Genomic DNA, 19,738 nt, shown 5'->3' with positions numbered 1-19,738 from the left:
TTCCATAGCAAAGTAGTCACTATTTCTCTAACAGACCATGGGAATATACAAAAATTAGCATTCATTTAGCAACTCTTCTTGATTAAAACACTATTCTAGTTAAAGGAGACAGCATGGTCCAGCAGATTGTGCACAGGATCAGGAATCAAAAGACTCCTCCCAGCTCTGCAGCTAACTCATTGTATCACCTTGGGTAAGCCACTTAAGTCAATGTTTTCCAAACACAAATAGCTAAAGTAAAGGCATCTGAGTAAGTGGCCAGATTTCCAAAGGTACTGTGTCCACAAATCCATTGACTAACTTTAGCCATCCAAGTTTGAACATTTTGGTCTTAACACCTCTGTGCCTCAGTTTCCCCATCTGTAAAATAGGTACAGTCACACTTGGTTTTCTTCATAAAATAGTTTTAAGTGAGATTTATTGGGAAAAGTACAAACAGTGGGATTTTCAATGGATTCTAAGTGAGTTAGGCAGACAGCTCCCATTCACTTTCAAACAAGATTAGAGTGACTAACTCCCTTACACCCTTTTGAAAATCCCAGCATAAGTGTAAATGTATTAACACTGTAGTACTCGTATGAATACATGAAGTCGCATATACGATTTTGTTTTAAATCCACTTACATCTATCCTTTTAATTTTCTCCTCTTGTGTCAGTGTTTTGTTAAATGCATGAATACATATTTTGTACGTTGAGTTTGAATGTAGATATGGAACCTAAAATAAAGAAAAAAACCTTCTGGTTAATACAAATTGCAATGCTACCCTGTGTAACTGTGAAATTAATCACCTAGATTTTTATATACATACCATTTTCTCCATTGGGTAGTTCTTCAGAGATGTGTACAGCTCCTCTGCAGATTTTCCCTGACCCCACAATTCAAATATAGACCTGGAAATTCCATGATTATTAGATTGACGTCAGTGAAAAGATACCTTAAAAAATAAACACCCTATTTCACACATTGAGTTTTCTTACTCAACATATTCAGGCCCTGATTCAGGAAAGCACTTAAGTACATGGTTAAGTGCTGCCCTGAATAGGGTTTTGTTTTGTTTTTTTAATTGGGGTCTCAGTGATGCTTTCCTTCTCTTGCATGACATGCTGGAGATGCAAATTTTAGTGCCTATGTTATGGGATCTTTAAAAAATATCCTTCACTTAACGATGTTAATTACTACCATGCTATCAGGTATGATTCACCAACAAAAATTCACTCATCTTTAAAAAGTTAAGAAGGAGCGTTCAGGCTGAAATTCTGTTCTTTACCTATTTCAAAGTGTTTAGGTATCATTTCACTGCTCCTGAGCATCATCATACTGTGCTGCAATGCCCAAGGTATAAGGGACCAGCTACCATCAGAAGTTCTGTCTCATTTTTAACATGTTCTGTCTTATGCCATTTTGAGACTGATCACAAGCATCACCACCATCAATTTTTTATGAATTTCCTTTGCTTTCTATACTGTCAGTTTTAAGGGGAAAAAATCCTCCTGGAAGCTATGTGAGTTGACACCTTACCCTGACAACTACTTTGGAACAGGCACAGTAATACACCATATTTTGGCCTTTCTCCCAACATTCAAATATCCTATTCCAGTGGCCTTTTCATGTAAGAAATCCCTTTTTCAATACCAGGAGCCTTAATAACATATATATTTCTATATGTTCTTATGGTGCATTTGCAGTCACCAAATGTTAAAAATTCTTATGAAATGTCTGAGGATTAGTCACGGCGCAGCACTTTGTTTTCAAAGATGAGGATCTGACATTTTAAGGAAATTCTTCAAAGTGCTCAAAGATTCTAGTCCACTCAAACTGACATGCAAATGAGCTATATTTTATTAAGTAACAACAAAAGCCACTCAGAATAAGTCATTTTATTAATGTATTCAGTTCCTGAAAGTGTTATTTAAAGATAAATTTGTAATCTGCATTTCCCCTGGAAAATAGGACTTTTTTTTTTAAACAGTCTGCTATTTCTTCTCACAGCATCTGCTTCTCTATCTACTGTGAGATTTTAAAATTCTCATAGAGTAAAAGCTGATAGTATAAACTGCATTAAGCAGAACTGAATATTAATCTTTGTTTTTTGATTTAATGTTAGAGGGATATTTATAAAAAGTCATTAGGCCCACATCTTACCTACTTATCTATCTGTTGGCAAAGACCATGTAATTTGTGTTTTTATTGCCGGTTATCATTTTTTTTAATAGTGCTTCAGAGTACTTAAACACTTTCATTGCTAGCAACCTGGAAAACAACCAACAACCTTATACTAAAACTAATGGGTTTTGGCACGATGGGTGAAAAAAATACAATGAACAGCTATACCAGATTCATTCTTTCTAAGGGATATTCTTAATTCTTCTTCTTTTTTTTTTTTTTTTTAAATATTAGAAATACATTTGTTGAAAGCACCCCTTATAAAAGATCATTATCACTTAGGTGAATTTCAAAAAAACATTTTGCTGAAAACACCTTACCTGCTCAGTTTCTTTTCCCATTGTTGTTTGAAGTAAAGCACAATCTATTCCCAGAGGAAATACAACTATATTTTTCCATATAAAGGCTCATTTGCATGAGTGGACTTTTAGCCCAGCATAGATAAAACTCAATATATGATGCAATTGATAGTCAAAAAAACCAGGCTCCTTTTCAGCCCCCATACCATTGAGTCTGGTCTGCAAAGTGACATATAATGGACTCACCCTTCTGCAGTTTGTAAAGCACGTAGGGCTGTATCCTCCCCTCTGCACCCACCACCAGAGCCAAAACAAGACGACCACATCTTAGGGGAGGAGAGGACTAGCTCCCTGGAACACTTCCCACTCCCTAGGACCCACTGGAAGAATCTCTGCTGCAGCTCCATAGGATTCAGCACTCAGGAGTGGTAGGCTGAAGACAGGAAGCAGCTACTCCTCACCCCTTCTTTTTTAAATTCAGTTTTTAACTCTTATGTATCACCACAGAATCTACTGTCACTTACAAATGATGTAAAAAAATTAAATATACCCAAATGGATTTAAAAGTCTCTCCCGTTTCACCTTTGAAAATGTCACTAATTTAACATGATGCAAATCAACCAAACTGTCCAAACAACTTTGCCACAAAGTTGTTAGCATGAAGAAATACGTACTGTACTCTGCAATGTAGAACACAGGATAAGACTGCTAAAGAAACTTGAAACTAAAAAATAAAGACTGGGATTATTTTCAACCAGTCAGAGTTGATTTCAACAATGTGTACACATTTTCAAAGTTTCAACAGTGAAATTTAAAGAATAAGATTCCATATTTGCCATAAAATAGTTGAACACATTGCCTTGCTGTACATTATAATTTGCAACTCTTACTTTGCACATACTGTCCGTTTCATTAGTTCTCTTGCCATCTCCTCTGAAGGAATATTGAGAATCCAAAATGGAGACTGAAATAAAAAGACAGTAAAAGAAATCCCAGTGCTAAGAAGAGGATATCACAAGATGCACTATGCAATCAAGATTATCTTCATAAAATTACAATACACAACCAAAGGTACCAGAACATCTCTTTTTCTGGCTCTGACGTAACTGTTATATAAATATGAGGATGTAATATTCAGTTTGAGGTCAAACAGGAGTAGCTGGAATGCATGTCCGCATGCAGACTCTGATTAGCAAGTGGCAAAATAACAGATTGTCCATTTGTTTATTCATCCTTCCTCAAAGAATCCCACACAAGTATAACCTGACAGTTGCCTATGTACATTTACCTCTTTTCCACTTGTCTATGCACCTATTTACCTATTTTCCACTTCTAAGGTTTGATTTGCTTTGAGTAACTGCTAAGACTAAAATTTAATAGCTTCACTTTTCTAGATAAGATTACACATTAGATTTAGTGACAAAACACCAAATCCAAACAGGACTCCAGCTACTGCAGAGGCTAACTATTCTCATGGTTCACGTGCTTTAGAAAGAAGCAACAGACTTCCTGTAGATGGTGCTATTTCTTTTAAGATTATAGTCAATAACATGAACAGCAACTAAGGAGACAAACCCTTCCACAATTCGATCTTGAGACATTACATGAAGGTGTAGAAAATAGACATTGTAGCAACAAAATGCTGCATTAAGATTTATTTTTGAAAGACAGTAGGAACTAATCAAGGGGTTGCACACGTCGTAGCTTGTGTATGCCAAGCTCACTGCACCATCCTTGCATCCCTCCATTCCACCCTACAAGCTCCCTGTGTTTTACCCTCTCATCCCTCAATTCCAGGGACGCCCTGCAAGTCCACTCTGCCAGGGGTTTGTGTGCTCCTCCCCCAAATGCTGGCAGATCAGGTGCCAGCTCATGCAGAGTATAATAATAACTGAACCTCACTGAACACTGACAAATGCACAGGTAGAATCCAGTCTGTCTTACCTGTGGGTTAGCATAGTTAAAATAGATATTAGTGTTTCAAGAATGTGTTTAGACTTTATGGAATGCTTATAGGATGCCACATCTATTAATACTACTTATAATATCTGTATCCCATGGTATCAATTTATACTGAGTGGTTGCATAGTAAACCTTTGTAATTGTGTAACTCACCAAATAGGAAAAGCAGCATTAATTAAGAAGATGGCCTACTGAAGGCAAATGAGGCAGTGTGTAGCAAAGGACAGAGACCTTGTAAACTGCATTCTTCACTCCTTCCAGAAAGGGGAGGCCTGTGCATGAATTCATCCCATCAGCTTGGATTCTGAGGTGAGGAGGGGATAAAAATCTCTGAGAAGGATAAACTGGGTCTCTTTATACTGTCTGGACTCTCAGAGGCAAAGATTCCTAAACACAAGCAAGAGATCCGCATGCTGCTTGGCATAGGTCAGCCCTATAGAATCTTATATTACCATTTTAAAATCTAAGACTAACTCATTTGTGTGTATATGTTTCCTGTTTTAATCTGTAAATAATTCTTATTTCTTTTCTCAGTTAATAAATCTTCAGTAAATTTATTACAGGATTGGCTACAGGTGTTGTCTTTGAGATCCGATTCTAAATTACTTGGGGTAAGTAACTGGTCCTTTGGGACTGGGAGTAACCTGAATATTATTGTGATTTCTGGTGTAAAATGATCATCTATCACATAGTCCATCTTGCCTAGGTGACAAGACAGACTGGAATGCCCCAGGGGACTCTCTGTGACTCTGTGGTAAGAATGTTATATTGCTTTAGTTCATGCTTATTACTGGACTGGTAAAATCTAATTATAGAACATAAAACTAGTTTGCGGTTTCTGCCCTGCTTTTTGAAAGTTTGCCCTTTGGTTGGTGCTCATGGTTGTGAGCCGCTCCAGACTCTGTGACACCCCTTATTTCCCTCCCCTGCATACCAGTTTCTCCCCCCCACTCAATGCCAGCAGCTTTGTATGCACCTCCATACCCACATGGCAGGGGTTCTGTGTTCCCCATTTCCAATACGAGGTTCTCCCAATTTCCACCACTAGGGGGTTCTGTGTGCCCCCTCCCCATCCCCTCCTCCCCTTATTCCTGGGTCTCTCAGTTTCCTCTTCCCTGTCAGGGGCTGTGTGTGTCCCCCTATGTCCTTTATAGCAAGGTTCCCCATTCTTCCCCCCATACTATTATTTGTCTGGGAGAGAAGTCATTTAGGGTGTCAACATGTTAAAACTCTACTGGGAGGAAGCACAGGAGTACTGTTATGCTGGCAGGTGTTAATGGTTGCCATCAACAGTTGTGTGATCTACAGAAAATTGCAGATGCCTGAAGCTGTGGCTGTGCTAACTATAGCAGTGGCACCACATGTCCTACATTTTCCACCTTTTGGTCTTCTAATTCTCCACAAAATCAATAGCATTCTGACCACTGATGTTTAGAGCATTCCCTAAAATTTTGGGATTCACTGGATGCAGATCTCAAAAGTTTTTGCGTTACAGACATACAAACACACACAGAAATGCCATGAAGTTGAGTGTAAGGCCTCCGCAAACTTCACCAAAGACAGTTTTTGGAAAATGCCCTCTTCTCCAAGCATTTTTAAAATGTAATCAGCTACTCAAAATGAATATACGAGAGTCAAATCAATTTATCATAAGTAGTCCATATACATATTTACAAGTAAAACATTTCGCCTCAACTTACGTTTATACGAATTTCTTGTTGACTGCTGAATTGTCCACCACAAAGTGAGAGCAAGGACTTTATCTCCTACAATGAAAACGTATGACAAAACATTTTTTAGAAAACAGAAGTACTATTCCCATACCATAATTTCAGATACTACATCTACAATAGAGGATAACTTTATACTACATTAGAAACACCATTTCAGAGAGACTTCAACAATGATGTGATAGTTCTTATGTCCAATATCAATTTATAGCAGGACCCAGCTATTAGAAATCTTAAGAGAGCAGAAAAATCTGTGATTGTGGTAGCAACTGACTACTTAAACTGTACTTAAATATTCCATTTGTGAACGAGCCAATTTTTGTAAGACACTATAGCCCTAAAAGTACTCTCTGGTAATAGTAACCCATTGATTAGTTATCCAATGCACAATGGGACTAGGTTCATAAATTTGCCTAACAGATTTATCAAGCTCCAGTTTTCTACATTTTTATACTTCCCTCTCTTTGAAATTGCTAATATTTAACAAGGCTGTGCACTCACTATAATAGTTTCCTCTTATAAATAAATGTTGGGTGATGGGCCTAGATAGAGAAACATTCAAGGGCATTATTAGTGAGGCAAGTTCCTCTTAAGGCATTCATCCATTCTTTCTGCTTATAGTGATCTTGATAGCTTGAATGCATTTTCCATAGTAACTGAAAGTAGAGACTGTAAACTGAAGCAAGAAGATTATGGATGCCAGAGCAACCACTAAGTACTAAGGACCAAGAGAAAAATGAACTAGAATAGACTTTCAATCTCAGATGTTTTTGCTGTTTCTCAAGATACTTTTCTTGGAGATCTATACATATCAATAAATATCCTGAAAGGATGAACTTCCCATTCATTTTTAACAGATGATTACCTATATGCTCAGCAGATTGTCCTTATAAACACTTATGCCTACTTTTTATTATGGACTGAGAACTACATGGGGATGAAAAAAAAAAGAGAAAGAAGTCATTCATTCAGTATTACCAAAAATCACTGGATAATGCTGTTTTAATAAGACTGCTATTGTGACCATTTTCCCCTTCTATTTTCCGTAGCAATTAAGAGGATGCTAGAGTTTTCCAAAAGTGAGTTACTTGCCAGCTTGCACATGGTGAATAAAATGCCATTAGTTCTTTCATTATGATCATCGTAGTGAATAGATATTACACACGGGTTGGTGACATTTCCTAAAAATGTTAAAAGGACAGTTTACAATTATTTGTTTCCAATAGTGCCCACAGTGTGCTAGCTGCTTTCCACACTTCAAAGTGGCCTTAATCATCTCTAAAAGTCCTACCTCGTACAGAAGTTTGAAGAGAAGACAAGACATTCTGTGTCCTGAAACAGCCAATGGAGATATATTCAGTAGAACTAAAAATACACTCTTATGTATATTTTTTTCTCTCCCTCTTTTTATATGCATCTATGGATATGTCTACACAGGGATAAAAGACCCATAGCACAGCCATGACCGGCCTGGGTCAGCTGACTCCAGCTCATGGGGCTAAAAATCACTATGCAAATGTCCACGTTCAGGCTGGAGCCTGAGCTCTGGGACCACCACCCTCGCACAGTTTCAGAGCTTGGGCACCAGCCTGAGCTCAAATGTCTACACAATGATTTTTCAGCCCTGTAGTCCAACCCCCACAAGCTTGAGTCAGCTGACTTGAGACAGCAGCAGGTTTTTTACCCCTGTGTAGACATATCCCGTAAGACAGCTGGACATGATCTGTTTTTGTTGCTTTGCCTATTTAGTGTCTAAAATTTGACTATATAAATCTCACCCCTTTTCCCCTATCAATAATAAATAATGGTAACAACAATACAAATACAGAATTCAAACCTACCATAGCTGAGCCCCCAGCCCTCTCTCACATAGTCTCTCAGTTCAAGAGTGGTAGCAAGGACAGATGGCTTTACATTGGTAAAAGAGGAGATAGATCCACAGTCCTTCCTTAAAACAATACAGGAACTGAAGCAAAACCTTCAGAAACTCAAACCTAAGAACTGACACAGCCTGCTAACATCATTAAAATACTGTAACACTGTAGCAAAAATAACCCTTCTGAAGTTATTTGTTTTAAGCTTCCAATTTGAACATCTCCTTGAGACATAGCCAGGTACACTAGTTAGCCCAACATATATGAGTGGAGATACTTTCAACCTTACCAACTACAGGGAGATTTGCAATGGCAGTAACATTACCAAACTATCCTTTAGCATCTTTAAAAATATAGATAATGACGAAAAACAAAATAATCCAGAATTAAACTGGAATCCTCATGGATTCTAAGAAATGATCTAACCAAAACTTTACCCTACAGACACTCATTAACAAACATTCAAAAAGAAAAATTTGTTCGTTTAATATATTTGAAAGAGCTTTTGATTCAATTGGGCAGCCTGGACTGAAGTTTAAATACATAGAAAAAAGTATCCATATTTCAGTCCAATCAAATGCCTGGGAAAAATGAATATACAAACAGAAAGACTTATGCAAGTAAGGAGAAAAAATTAGGGCTGTAACCCTAGCCCAACCCTTTTCAATGCATATATAATCAATGATCTATCAACTTTGATGAAATAGTCCTGAAATACAGAACTCCCATGAAACTAAAATGTAATTTTAAAAACATCTGGATGTCATACTATCAACTATGCAAAATGGTCCCTAAAGTAACATTCAATAGATAGAAACATGCTACAATGCATAGGCTCTATGCGGACCACCCTGGATTTCTGAAGACTTAAAACAAACTAAAGTTTTATTATAGAGACATAGAAATTGAGTACATACTAAATTATACATACTTGGGCCTCAAACACCATGTTAGAGAGTTCCAGATCAGACATAAAAATTTTACAAGAAACAACTCTGCAGAACTTTTATGCCTGAAAGATGCCACTAGATAGCTACCACCCATCAATAAAACATCTGGGAAAAGTATTCAGTAGGATAATTAAATCCAATTTACTATAGGAGAGTAAATCCTGGAGCTCAGCTTTTGCAACCAGTTATGCCTCTAGGGACAAGACCTCAATAGAAATGGTACATCTGTAGTCCTGTAACTACTCCATGTTTGTTTGAACATAAGAACAACCATGCTGGGTGAGACCAATGATCCATCCAGCCCAGCATCCTGTCTCGGACAGTGGCTGGTGCCAGGTGCTTCAAAGGGAATGAATGAAACAGGGCAGTTATTGAGTCCCAGCATCTGGTAGTCAGAGGTTTAGGGACACCCAAGGGCATGGGGCTGTGTCCCTGACCATCTTGGCTAATAACCACTGATGGATGTATAGACCTGGTTGCTCGGTTCAGGTTTAATGCTAGGGTGACCACGTAGGGAGTGTGAAAGACCGGCCAGGAGTGTGGGGGGTGAGGAGGGGTAACAGGCACCTATCTAAGAAAAACCCTCCATACCGGGGCTGTTGCTATGAAATCGGGACATCTGGCCACCCTCATTTGAGGGCAGGGCAGAGCTGGGACGATTCCCTCCACTAACATACAGAAAAGTGGGGCCAGCTTGTGGGGCCAGCCGCCCACAGCCACCGCCGCGCAGACAAGCCAGCTCGAGGCCAGGCCGGGAGGGACGGCGCAGTCCGCAAAGAGAGCCACAGCAACCCTCCGTCCCTCCCCGCCACAGGGCAGGGGGAAGAGAGAGGGGCAGCCCCTGTGAGCGGGGCCGGGGCCGCCTGCAAAGGAGGGAGCGGGCCCCCAGGGCCGGGCTGCGCTTTGCAAGCCGCCCGCCGCCCGCCCGCACGGGGGATGCAGCAGGGACCGGCTGCCCCCGCGGAGGCACGTGCCGCCCAGCCGGGGCTGCTCCGCCTCTCACCGGCAGCCGGAACTCCAGGTTCTTCTGCGCCAGCAGCAGCAGGTAGCGCGGTAACGGCCCGCGCGCCATGGCCCCGGCGTCGGCTGGCGCGCGCGCGCGGCTGCGGGACAACACAGGAGGAGGAGGAGGAGGAGCCCCCGCCTGCCCCGCTCAGCCCCGCATGCGCCGCCAGGGCGGGGGCGGAGCCGGAGCCGGAGCCAATGCGCCGCCAGTGTCTGACTGTGGTTGGGGTGAGGCGGCGGCTGCAGGCTGAAGAAGCGGAAGCGTCTCCTGGCCGGGCCAGGCTGGTGCCTGCCACCCTCCGCGGGGCGAGTCTGGCCCCTCGCTTGGGCCCGTTACGGGCTCACCGCTGCGGCCAACGTCACAATGGAAATCTGACGGGAGCGCGAGCAGGAGGGGCCAGCCCCGGCCCCCACTGGAAGGGACCGTTCGCGTCCCGTGACGCCACAGTCAGGGGTGCGAACTGCTAGGGGCGCACTGACAAGCTGGGGGAGGGGCAGGTGTTAACCCAGGAGCTGCCCCTGGCCTAGGCTCGAACCACCCCTCAGCTGACGGGGGGGGGGGGGGGGGCGGCGCTGTGGGGCGGGCTTGTGACCGGGGAGCCTGTTCGAACGTGTGCAGCGTGGCACAGCCCATTGGGGAGGCGGCGTGCACAGCCCCAAGGGGCCCGGGCAGCCCTCCCCCCCCCCGAGCAGTGCCCAGGGCAGGAGGAGGCTGGTGGAAAAGGCTCTGCAGAGAGGCGCTCGCTGGCTGGCCCGGCGGGGGGACTAGGCACTTGAAGCCCTGCTGGGATGAGGGTGACGTTGGAGGCCTGAGGCAGGAAGGGCCGAAGGCAGTGGCATTCAGAAGGACTTAATACATTGACTCCCCCAGAAGAGGGGTGCTACTTGGAGTACTCTTGTCTTGCCTGCAAAGAAAGTCATGGAGGGAGCTGAGGGCGGGGGGCCTGCAAGGCGGCGCTGTGCCACGAAGGGGCATCCCCTTGGATGCAGGGCAGCACTGGGAAAGGGAGCTTCAGAAAAGAGGTTTTTCTTGTCTTGTGGCAGCAGCGAGGAGGCCCAGTCACAGCCGGGTCCCCAGCGTGCCAGGCAATGTACAAACACAGAACAAAAAGATGGGCTGTGCCCCCGAGCGCCTGCCGGCTGTACAAGGCAACGTATGTAGCTGAGATCCCTCTTTTTATTCCTGGTTGGTTATCCAAGTAGGCCCTAAAGATCCAATTGCCATTTTCAAAAAGCTGTGGGATATCCCTAGTGCCCTGGCCGAGAGCGCTCTCTCCCCATCTCAGGGAAACAGGTTGTAATGTCCAAGGTTACGTTAGAGCAGTGGTCCTCAAACTTTTTGTATGGGTGACCCCTTTCAATCAGCAAGCCTGTGGATGCCCCCACCAATTGCCCCTGCCCCCATGGGCTCCCTACTCCTCTTTCACCCGTAACCCCTGCACTGTGCCCTGTTTGCCCCAACCCCTGCACACACATCCCTGTGCCCACTCTCACCTGAGAAAACTGACCTGCATGCACCGAAAGGCTGGTATTGCTGCTTGCTCGCTCCCTCCTCAAACTCTGCTCCGCTGCACACCCATAGCTGGCTGTGTGGGGGGAGTGAGGAGTAATGCCAGGGGTCCTAGCATCCAGGTCACTTTCCCCACCTGTGCTGCATAATGGGAGGGCAGAGAGCGGCAGTTCCTGATGCTCGCAGCACAGCCCAGGTGGGGAAAGTGACTTGGATGCAAGGACTCCTGGCATAGCTCCTTGCTCTCCCTCACACAACTCCGTAGGGGGGGAGCGGTATTTGTGTATCACTGCTTGCCCTCCCCCCATGTTCCTCCGCTGGGAGGAAGCAGGGAGACTCACAGCCCTGCACCTGACTGGGGTCGGAGCTCAGAACCCCGAGCCTGGCTGGGGTTGGGGCTCACAGCTCGTGACCTCCACATAGACCCCTAGTTTGAGAACCAGTGCGCTAGAGCACTTGCTGTTAAGCTCGCCTCTGTTGTTGTTTTACTACCACTATCTATTGTTTTGTAAAATACATTGAGTATGGAAAATGCTTTATATATATGTATTGTTCTCCACTCCAGTTCTGACTTGCCAGGAAATAAAAGGCTTTTAGAAGCAAGATAGTTTTGGCAGCATCTGTGGTCCATAGGTAGTGAGTGCTCTGGCAGTGCAAGAGACCTGGCTTCCGTTTCTGGCCTCCATTTCACATTCTATGGAAGTCATGTCTATCTCTCTTAAGCCCTTTGTACCCAAGGGAATTGTTACAGAAACGTCCCACCCATTTGCAGTTTTCTGATTCTGACAGCTGTTTTCAGCACTAGGTCAATTAGACTTGCATTGAGCAGATTTAATTGATGCTCTGCTGATAACAGCTGTCAGAACCAGCAAACAATCTATGCTAGGGCTCCCAGCATTGCTAACACCAGTGCCCTCAAACAAGTGTTACAAGCAATGGTGAGAAATATTTGTAAAGATATCCTAGTATAAACAAAGTTTAAGCTCTTTGTGGATGGCACTGTCTTTAAATGCTTTGTACAGCGCCACTCACTTCAATGGCATGGCGTGGAAACAGGCCTGCCAACAGGAATTCCAGGCCCCAGGGCAAAACAGTCCCATAGCGCGTCTTCCGCCTGCAGCCCCACTTGCAGTCTGCCCTAGGCCCTGCTCCCAGTCCGCCCCAGGCCTGACCCCTCACCAGTGTGTCCCTCTCCACCCATTTTTCGGTCCCATCCTCTTTTCCACACTCCCCCATCCCCCAAGCAGCAAGTGATGGCAGGGGGGCTGAATGGGGAGGGACAGGATGAGCAGTGGTGGGGGGGGAGGAGAGGTGGGACACAGCGAGCGATGGTGGAGGGTTGAGTGGGGACAGACATGGTGAGTGGTGGTGGGACTTGCAGGGAGGAGGGATGTGGCAGGGAGTAGGCCAAGCAGGGAAGGAGGGGTGTGGAAGAGAGGAGTAGAGCCAAACAGGGAAGTGGGCTGGTTGGGAAGGATGCAGCGAGTGGGTCAAGCAGGGAGGGGCCAGAGTGGGGGTGGACTGTGGGTGGGAGCCACGGGCAGAAGAGGGGGGATGGGGAGCTAGTCTTGTCCAGGATCTGGGCCCTTTTAAAATCACCAGACCCCTTGGCAATTGCCCCCTTTGCCTTCTCCCTCCACCCTCCCCCCATCAACAAATCTTCCTGCAAATGTTACAAAATTATACTACCTTAGCAGTTGGAAATACTCCTGGGGGCAAGAAGTTTGCCCCTTTGAAGGGCAGGAGTACCTCACATTGCTCAAAATTGACCCCTCCAGCTGACTGAGGAGTGGCACAATTTAGAAGATAGACCGGATGGCATCAACAGTTTCTGAAGGGAGTTGCATCCATTTTTCCACACCAAAGAGGACTGTAGCCATTACATAGAGTTGTGAAGATGGGAAGTGAATGGAGATGGAAAAAATGGAGAGATACTCAGGACTGTGACTGCTATGAAGACCCAGTGGACAAAAAAAGGCAGATATGCTTTCTGTATTTTTCTTGAAGATTTGTCCTCCTTTGTGGGGGTTCTCCCCTTCAACATCTATATGTGATTACTGTAATTCCCTACCGGCTGGTGTGTCTGTTTTGCTGACTGAAAGTTTCAGTTTATCCAGATTTTACTAAGCCTTTTATTAGCACTAGGCAGACTCAGTACTTAACTCATGTTTTGCAGCTTTTTTGTTGGATTATGATAGCCTTCCCTGTAGATGTTAAGATCTTGCTCATGACTTGTAATCACTCCATGGACTGCATTCTTTATATATTTGTGTTCAGGGGGTGGATAGAGCTGGTGTTGGCTGATACACCAGACTAGAACTTCTCTGGTTACCTCACTGGTTTCTGCAAAATTCAAACTTTCATTTTAAAAATGTCCAGCCCAGTGGTTCCTAACCTTTTTGGCTCGAGGGCCACAAATATAATTTTTGCAACCCTGAAGGGCCACCAGTCTATCAACTCAAAAAATGTATTGACATATACACCATTAAGCACTACAAATCACTACATATTTAAAGTAAATATTTTGATGCGACTGCTCATTTTTACATTCATTATTTTTCATTTACAAACTACTCACCGTATGTCACACACTCACAGACAAAGCACTAGTGTAGATCAGTGACCTTCACTACAAACTGAAACACATGGCCTGGCAGCTACATCACGGTGGGTGGCCTGCTAAATGCAGACCAAACCCGAGGGCACTGATTTTTAGACTCCTGCCCCTCCTCAAGCATGGTAGACCCTGGCTGCTTCACCAGCAGCATCGCCCACCCCCACTGCAGCCATACAGAAGGAGTTCAACAAGGAGGCAGCCTCCTTACTGACCTCCCGTGCCCCTGGCTACAGCAAGGAAACTGCATGCCTCCTGTAGCCCTGTGCCCTCCAACTGGATCCCTAGGCAGTGGCTTCCTTCCGCAACCAGGGGGATGGGAAATCAGTGCTCCCCTCCCTCTGACTCTAACACCAGCACCTAGGGACCCAGGAGGAGCACTTTGCCCTGTTACCTGCAACAGCCAGGGGAGAGGAGCACTGATCTACCTTCTTGGCTGTAGCAAGCAATCTGCACCAGTTTTATAGCCCCGCGGCAATGTGCTTCACCTGAGTCTTTAGGCAGCAGATCCCTTCTGCAGCCAGCAGGAGGGGAGTGGCGGACCATTTAGAAAGACCCCGTGGGCCACTTTTGGCCCCCAGGCCACAGGCTGGGAACCACTGGTCTAGCCCTTATAATCTCAAAGAAAATATTCCAAACTTGAACTGATGCATTACTGTCTGTTTGAGTCTACAGACAGAACTTTGAGAAATGTCAGCTGTTGCCTTTGTCTCAATATCTTAATGCTGAAACTGAATATTAACACATTGTTTTTCAATGTTATTAACTATTTCACTGCTAATGATTTCAGCAGAAACATCCAGCTAATCTGGGGTTGGTGAAAAAATTTGGGATTGCAGGAAGAGATTGAGCAGAAGGTCACCACTGTTATTTTTCCAATCCGACCAGTTTGAGATTTTTTTTAGCCATTTAGTCTCTGTCTTGGCATCATGTAAGTAGGAGTTTCCTGTCCCATTGTTTAAAATTAAGCTCTTTGAAGTGATGATTTTCTCTTCACATGCTTCTCATTTTTGGAGTGTGTTGCCTTCTGTTGTCAGGACCTCTGAATACTTCACTGTATTCCAGTCATACTGTTTTCTAAACAGGGGTTAGGAGACTGAACAAACATTAACCAATCTTGTTTTGGGGGGAGATTTAAAATTTTTAACACCTCATGTAAACAGCACTAGAAAAGCTTTTATAGTTCTATTGTATTTTTAAAATATGTACCAGCTGCATGCATGTGAACACATACACAGGTCATGTTAGTATTATCTCATAACATCTTGTTTTCATATTTTCAACTTGTCTGACTGTGGATTCCAAGCAAAAGCACAATATGAGTCTCTGTAATGAATGTGCAACTCAACTCTGATTGTGACTACACATCTAATAGCTATGATTTATACAGAATGCTTGATCCTGAAAGAATCCAAACCACTTTAACATAACAGAAACATATTACATTTTATATATAAACATTTCCTCACAGTACTACTGAAAAGTAGCTGTTTTGGGGGTGGAATATGACAGCCATATTAAACCAACAACATTACATAATTGTTTTTAGGAGGGGAAATGAAGAACAATCCCTCATTTCAGCCTACAGGGGGAATTTTAGGTAAGCAGTATGTAATTACCCAAATTGGAATTTGACCAGAACACTGGAATTAATACCCCTTCTTTTGTAGCAAGTGTCATGGGATCATATAATGATCACGAGTTTGAACGGAAATGGAGAAATCCTCGAAGCATTTCTGCTGAACAGTGACTGAACTAATACTGTTGTTTTTCTAAATTATATTTCACAACCATTGTGTTATTAAAAAAAAATCCCCCCCACATAATTCCAAAACAATTTATTGTGAAAATGTTTTAGTGAGGTCATTCTTTTTCCACTCAGAAATACATTATGAGCAGAAATTCATTATAATTGATATTGAAGTTTCCACATTACAAGGCACTGGAGCAATTTGGGAATGCTATTCTAATTTATTATTAATGAAGTATTTCTATATCAGAGTTAAGTAGAAGCAACACTGCAGTCCACTCATGGACAAATGGCCATGAAATTTTAACTTTTAAGTTATAAGAGACCATACAAAACATCCTTCCATGCATTTAGTTATCAAACTGATCAGGTTTTGTGTTACTGTAAATTAAAAACAGTAATTAACCTACCAGCTCTAACCCCATCTGCGGGGGAATCACCAACAGCTTTTCTCTTGTATGGTATGGACATAGTAAGTTAATTTTAATAGCCAAAGTATAAGGCTGGTATAAAGAAAAGGCTGTAATACAGTGCTAACAGATCCCTCTCTATAAATGGGACAACTACAAATGATCTTTCTGTACATCAAATAATTACTGCTGCACATGAGCTAGTTCCATGTCTTTTTTTTCTTTTCTTTTCAATGATATCTAGGACAGCCCACGTCCCTGTATGGGGTGGGGAAATGTCAGATTGCAATGTCATTTCCCACCATGCAAAACTTTTTGACTGCAGTGCTGCAATGCACATTTTCCTCAGAAGCCATCTGAGGCTTTGCTGTACAGCACAATCCTATTAAGGGAGTGCCATCTACTCTAGTCTTACATTAATATTAGTTGAAGTGCAGAGTTGTAGTTGATAACACCATAATTTGTTGGGATTCACTTTCATTTTCAGTCTGTGTGACCACTGAACCCCCTCTGATTACACTGTGGATCAGTGGATAGCATACCACAGCTCAGGGGCTAATGTTATCTATAAATAGTAACTAACATCAGCTCTGGGAATGTTGTGAGCATGGCTGCTTTTGTCCACCTTAAAACTGTATAAGTAGAAGAGATACAATCCCCACCTCTTAGCACGGATTGGTGGGCTGTTGCTTGATGACTGGTTTGTTTCGTTGTCCGTCAGCAGGGCGCTGCGTTGAACTGGTCAAGAGCACCAGAGTCAGAACAGATTGTTTGGGGGTATGGTCTGCGCTGCAAAATAAAAAAAAAGGAGACGCTTTTTAAAAGGTGTAATTGCATGAAAAAGTGAGTAAGTGTTATAGTACATTTGTATTTCACAAAGGCTATATTGTATTGATTCCAAGCCTGCTGAGATATATGGCACACCTGTGTGGAAACTGAAGGAAATGTATGTCTTGTAACAGACTCAAAAGTTTAATTTGTTTAACTTGTGGACCTGCATTATTTTAGTGACTTCAATTGTTTAACTAGGTTTCTTTTATGTTCTTGATTGTTGTTGAGTTGGGAGCAGACATAATGAAATACTCAGATTTTTACTGTATTCATTGGCCTCAGCCTCCAGCCCTAACTCAGGCAAAACTCCCATAGAAATCAACAGGACTTTTGCTTGAGTCAGGACCATGATTTTCAGTTCATACCGTTGTTCATTTGAAAGAAGCAGAGGTAGGGGAATTTGGGGGATAGATCTCTTACAAGACATGAAAGGATTTGTAAGAAGATGAAAAGACCCAGAAACATTATTTCATCTTTTATTATTGTTATGTTTTATATAAGCACTCAAGGATCTTTAAATAAGAGCTATATGTATGTAAAGTGTTATTTTCCTCCACAGCTGAGAGTACATATAGGAAGCTGCTGTTCCAGCAGTGCATTGCTTTGACTCCTACTTTGATGCCACAAAATATTCTTGAGAGATGGAGGAAAACAAAGGGTGTAGTGCTGGAGCCACCAGAACCCAACTCACTGCTATAGATGACCTGAGGAGAAGCTGGCAGAGCTGGGCAGAGGATCGCATTGAATATCAGAGACATAATCCATTCAGCAATGATAGCAGGCCTGTGACTAAGAATGTGCGTGCCCAGAGAGGAGATTCCATCTATGGGAGACCCCCTGAAGGGTCTAAAACAGAGCAAAGAGGGAAAGATGCCCACAAACATGTGGGAAAGGAAGTGGAAGAGCTATGCTTGATCATGAGAAATATTGGGGAGAAAGGAGAAGATGGAAATGTAAGAGTGACATTCCAACAGCTGTTTGAAACATATGTGACTATTTCCAATAAAGTAGTGGGAATCCTGCTGAGAGCAAGAAAATATGGGCTGGTTCAGTTTGAAGGTGAAATGCTTTGGCAAGGAAAAGATGACAAAGTTATCATCACCTTACTTGAGTAATACTGATGAATGTTTCTATTTAGGAAAATTAACCATCTAAGTGTCAGCTTGATAAAGGTTTATACAGGATAGGGGTGGGAGGAAAAAACCAGTGAAGAGGATGAAAAATACTTTCATGGAATCCTAGAAGTTGGAGACAAAAATGATGTAATGGGATAACTCATATATCCCTGTGCCCTTCTTCTCCACAGCTTTGTCTTGTGTACTTCTAAATGTCTCAAGTGATAGGGTTTCTCTTGTGGCTCTGGAAAACTGACATTAAAATTCTTTACTTACTACCAGTCTGCACTGGGTCTTGTAGTAGTGAGTTTAGAAAAAAGCAATGAGTAAGGATAAGATTGTCACGGATTCCATCACTTCCAGAGACCTTCATGAAATTTTCCGCCTCAGCCCCTGGCTACAGGGCAGGAGCTGTCAGCTGGGGGGGGCCTCACTACTCCCAGCCATTGTGGGTGGTGAGTGATGCCCATACCTCCCAGCCATAGAGCTCTGAGCCACCAAAGGCAGTGGGGGGGGATCCCAGAGCTGTGAACTGCTGGCCCCAGAAGTGTCAGGCACTGTGGGCAGTGGGTGCTGGATCCTGCCCCCTGCCGCAGTGCGGTGTGGGGGTCTCATTCCCTGCCCCTCAGGCATTCCCTATCAGTCATCCCCCCCCATTATTTTAATAAAAGTCACAGGCTTTCATGAATTTTTGTTTATTGCCTACAACCTGTCCATGACTTTTACTAAAAACAGTGCCAAAATCTTACCTTTAGCAATGAGTAAAATCCATCATTGAATGTTGTTTTGCTAATGAACTACTGTTGAATGTTTGGAGCTGAATTCATGAATTTGTTTAATTTTTTTTTTTTAAAAAGCTGTACCTGTAGTACAGCTTTAGGTTTTTTCCACATATTGAAATTGCAATAAAATGTATGCAAATTAGCCTTAACTTCACAAGGTGTTTGAAAAATTCGAAGCCTACCAACTTAATCAAATACCTCTTACTTAAATATTTTGCAGTTCCAGCAAGGGCATTTGGTGATTTCACAAGTTATGAGTGTTCCATTTATGTATTTTGGAAACTACTTTTTTTTTTGTTGCTGTTATACCCCCCCCCCCCCCCCCCAAAAAAAAAAAAAAAAAAAAAGTTTTTGCTATCTTTCCAACTACCTTTTAAAGTATTTCTTGTTCTGCTCTCCCCTTCGGGTCTCTATGCTCAATTATTATAATCTATTCTGTACTCATTCTTACTTCTCTCCCAAGACGTTTACATGGCAGTCTCTGCAATGGCCCCTCCAGGCAACCTGCTAGTGCCCTTGTTAAGATCTAAAGGGATTCTATCTAACCCACCTGAGAAGGAAGGCTGCCATAACACAGGGCCTTGGAGGACAGGAAATGTAAAATGGGCTAATGCATGTGGCACTGAATAGAGTGGATGATTCCCCTTAAAATATAGCACGGTATGGTTTTTAGAAGGGAGAAGCCCTATTGGAGGCTGGGAGAGAGGAGATGACAAGAGTGCCAAATATACAGCTAATCAT

At 43.0% G+C, this 19,738-nt stretch overlaps 1 protein-coding gene and 1 long non-coding RNA gene across 6 annotated transcripts in view; one reads left to right on the top strand and one right to left on the bottom strand.

The window, feature by feature from the left end:
• TRMT11 (tRNA methyltransferase 11 homolog) overlaps positions 1 to 10,066 on the bottom strand; it is a 44,083-nt gene extending 34,017 nt beyond the window's left edge. For 4 of the 5 annotated variants that reach the window (XR_010919451.1, XM_067546714.1, XM_067546716.1 and 1 more), the window contains exons 1-5: positions 9,984 to 10,066; positions 6,127 to 6,192; positions 3,355 to 3,428; positions 811 to 892; positions 625 to 717 (exon numbers count right to left, since the gene is read on the bottom strand). Coding sequence is in view for 4 of the 5 variants with exons in the window: in XM_067546714.1 (XP_067402815.1) it covers positions 625 to 717; positions 811 to 892; positions 3,355 to 3,428; positions 6,127 to 6,192; positions 9,984 to 10,052 (384 nt within the window). In the remaining variant the exon portion in view is untranslated. Of the gene's footprint in view, positions 1 to 624; positions 718 to 810; positions 893 to 3,354; positions 3,429 to 6,126; positions 6,193 to 7,447; positions 7,464 to 9,983 lie in introns of those variants that run through there. The other variant, XM_067546717.1, reaches the window with a different exon arrangement.
• A 6,889-nt stretch (positions 10,067 to 16,955) lies between these two features.
• On the top strand, positions 16,956 to 19,314 carry LOC137152153 (uncharacterized). Its single transcript, XR_010919450.1, has 2 exons — positions 16,956 to 17,112; positions 17,660 to 19,314. It is a non-coding gene; the product is annotated as an uncharacterized lncRNA (long non-coding RNA).
• The last annotated feature ends 424 nt before the right edge of the window (positions 19,315 to 19,738 follow it).

The sequence above is a fragment of the Emydura macquarii genome, unplaced genomic scaffold, assembly GCF_026122565.2.
Source record: "Emydura macquarii macquarii isolate MOO-44397 ecotype Brisbane River unplaced genomic scaffold, CSIRO-AGI_Emac_v2 contig_1146, whole genome shotgun sequence".
NCBI classification, from domain to species: Eukaryota; Metazoa; Chordata; order Testudines; family Chelidae; genus Emydura; species Emydura macquarii.
Note: the sequence above shows the minus strand (reverse complement) of the source record. Positions and strands in the feature narration are given on the sequence as shown.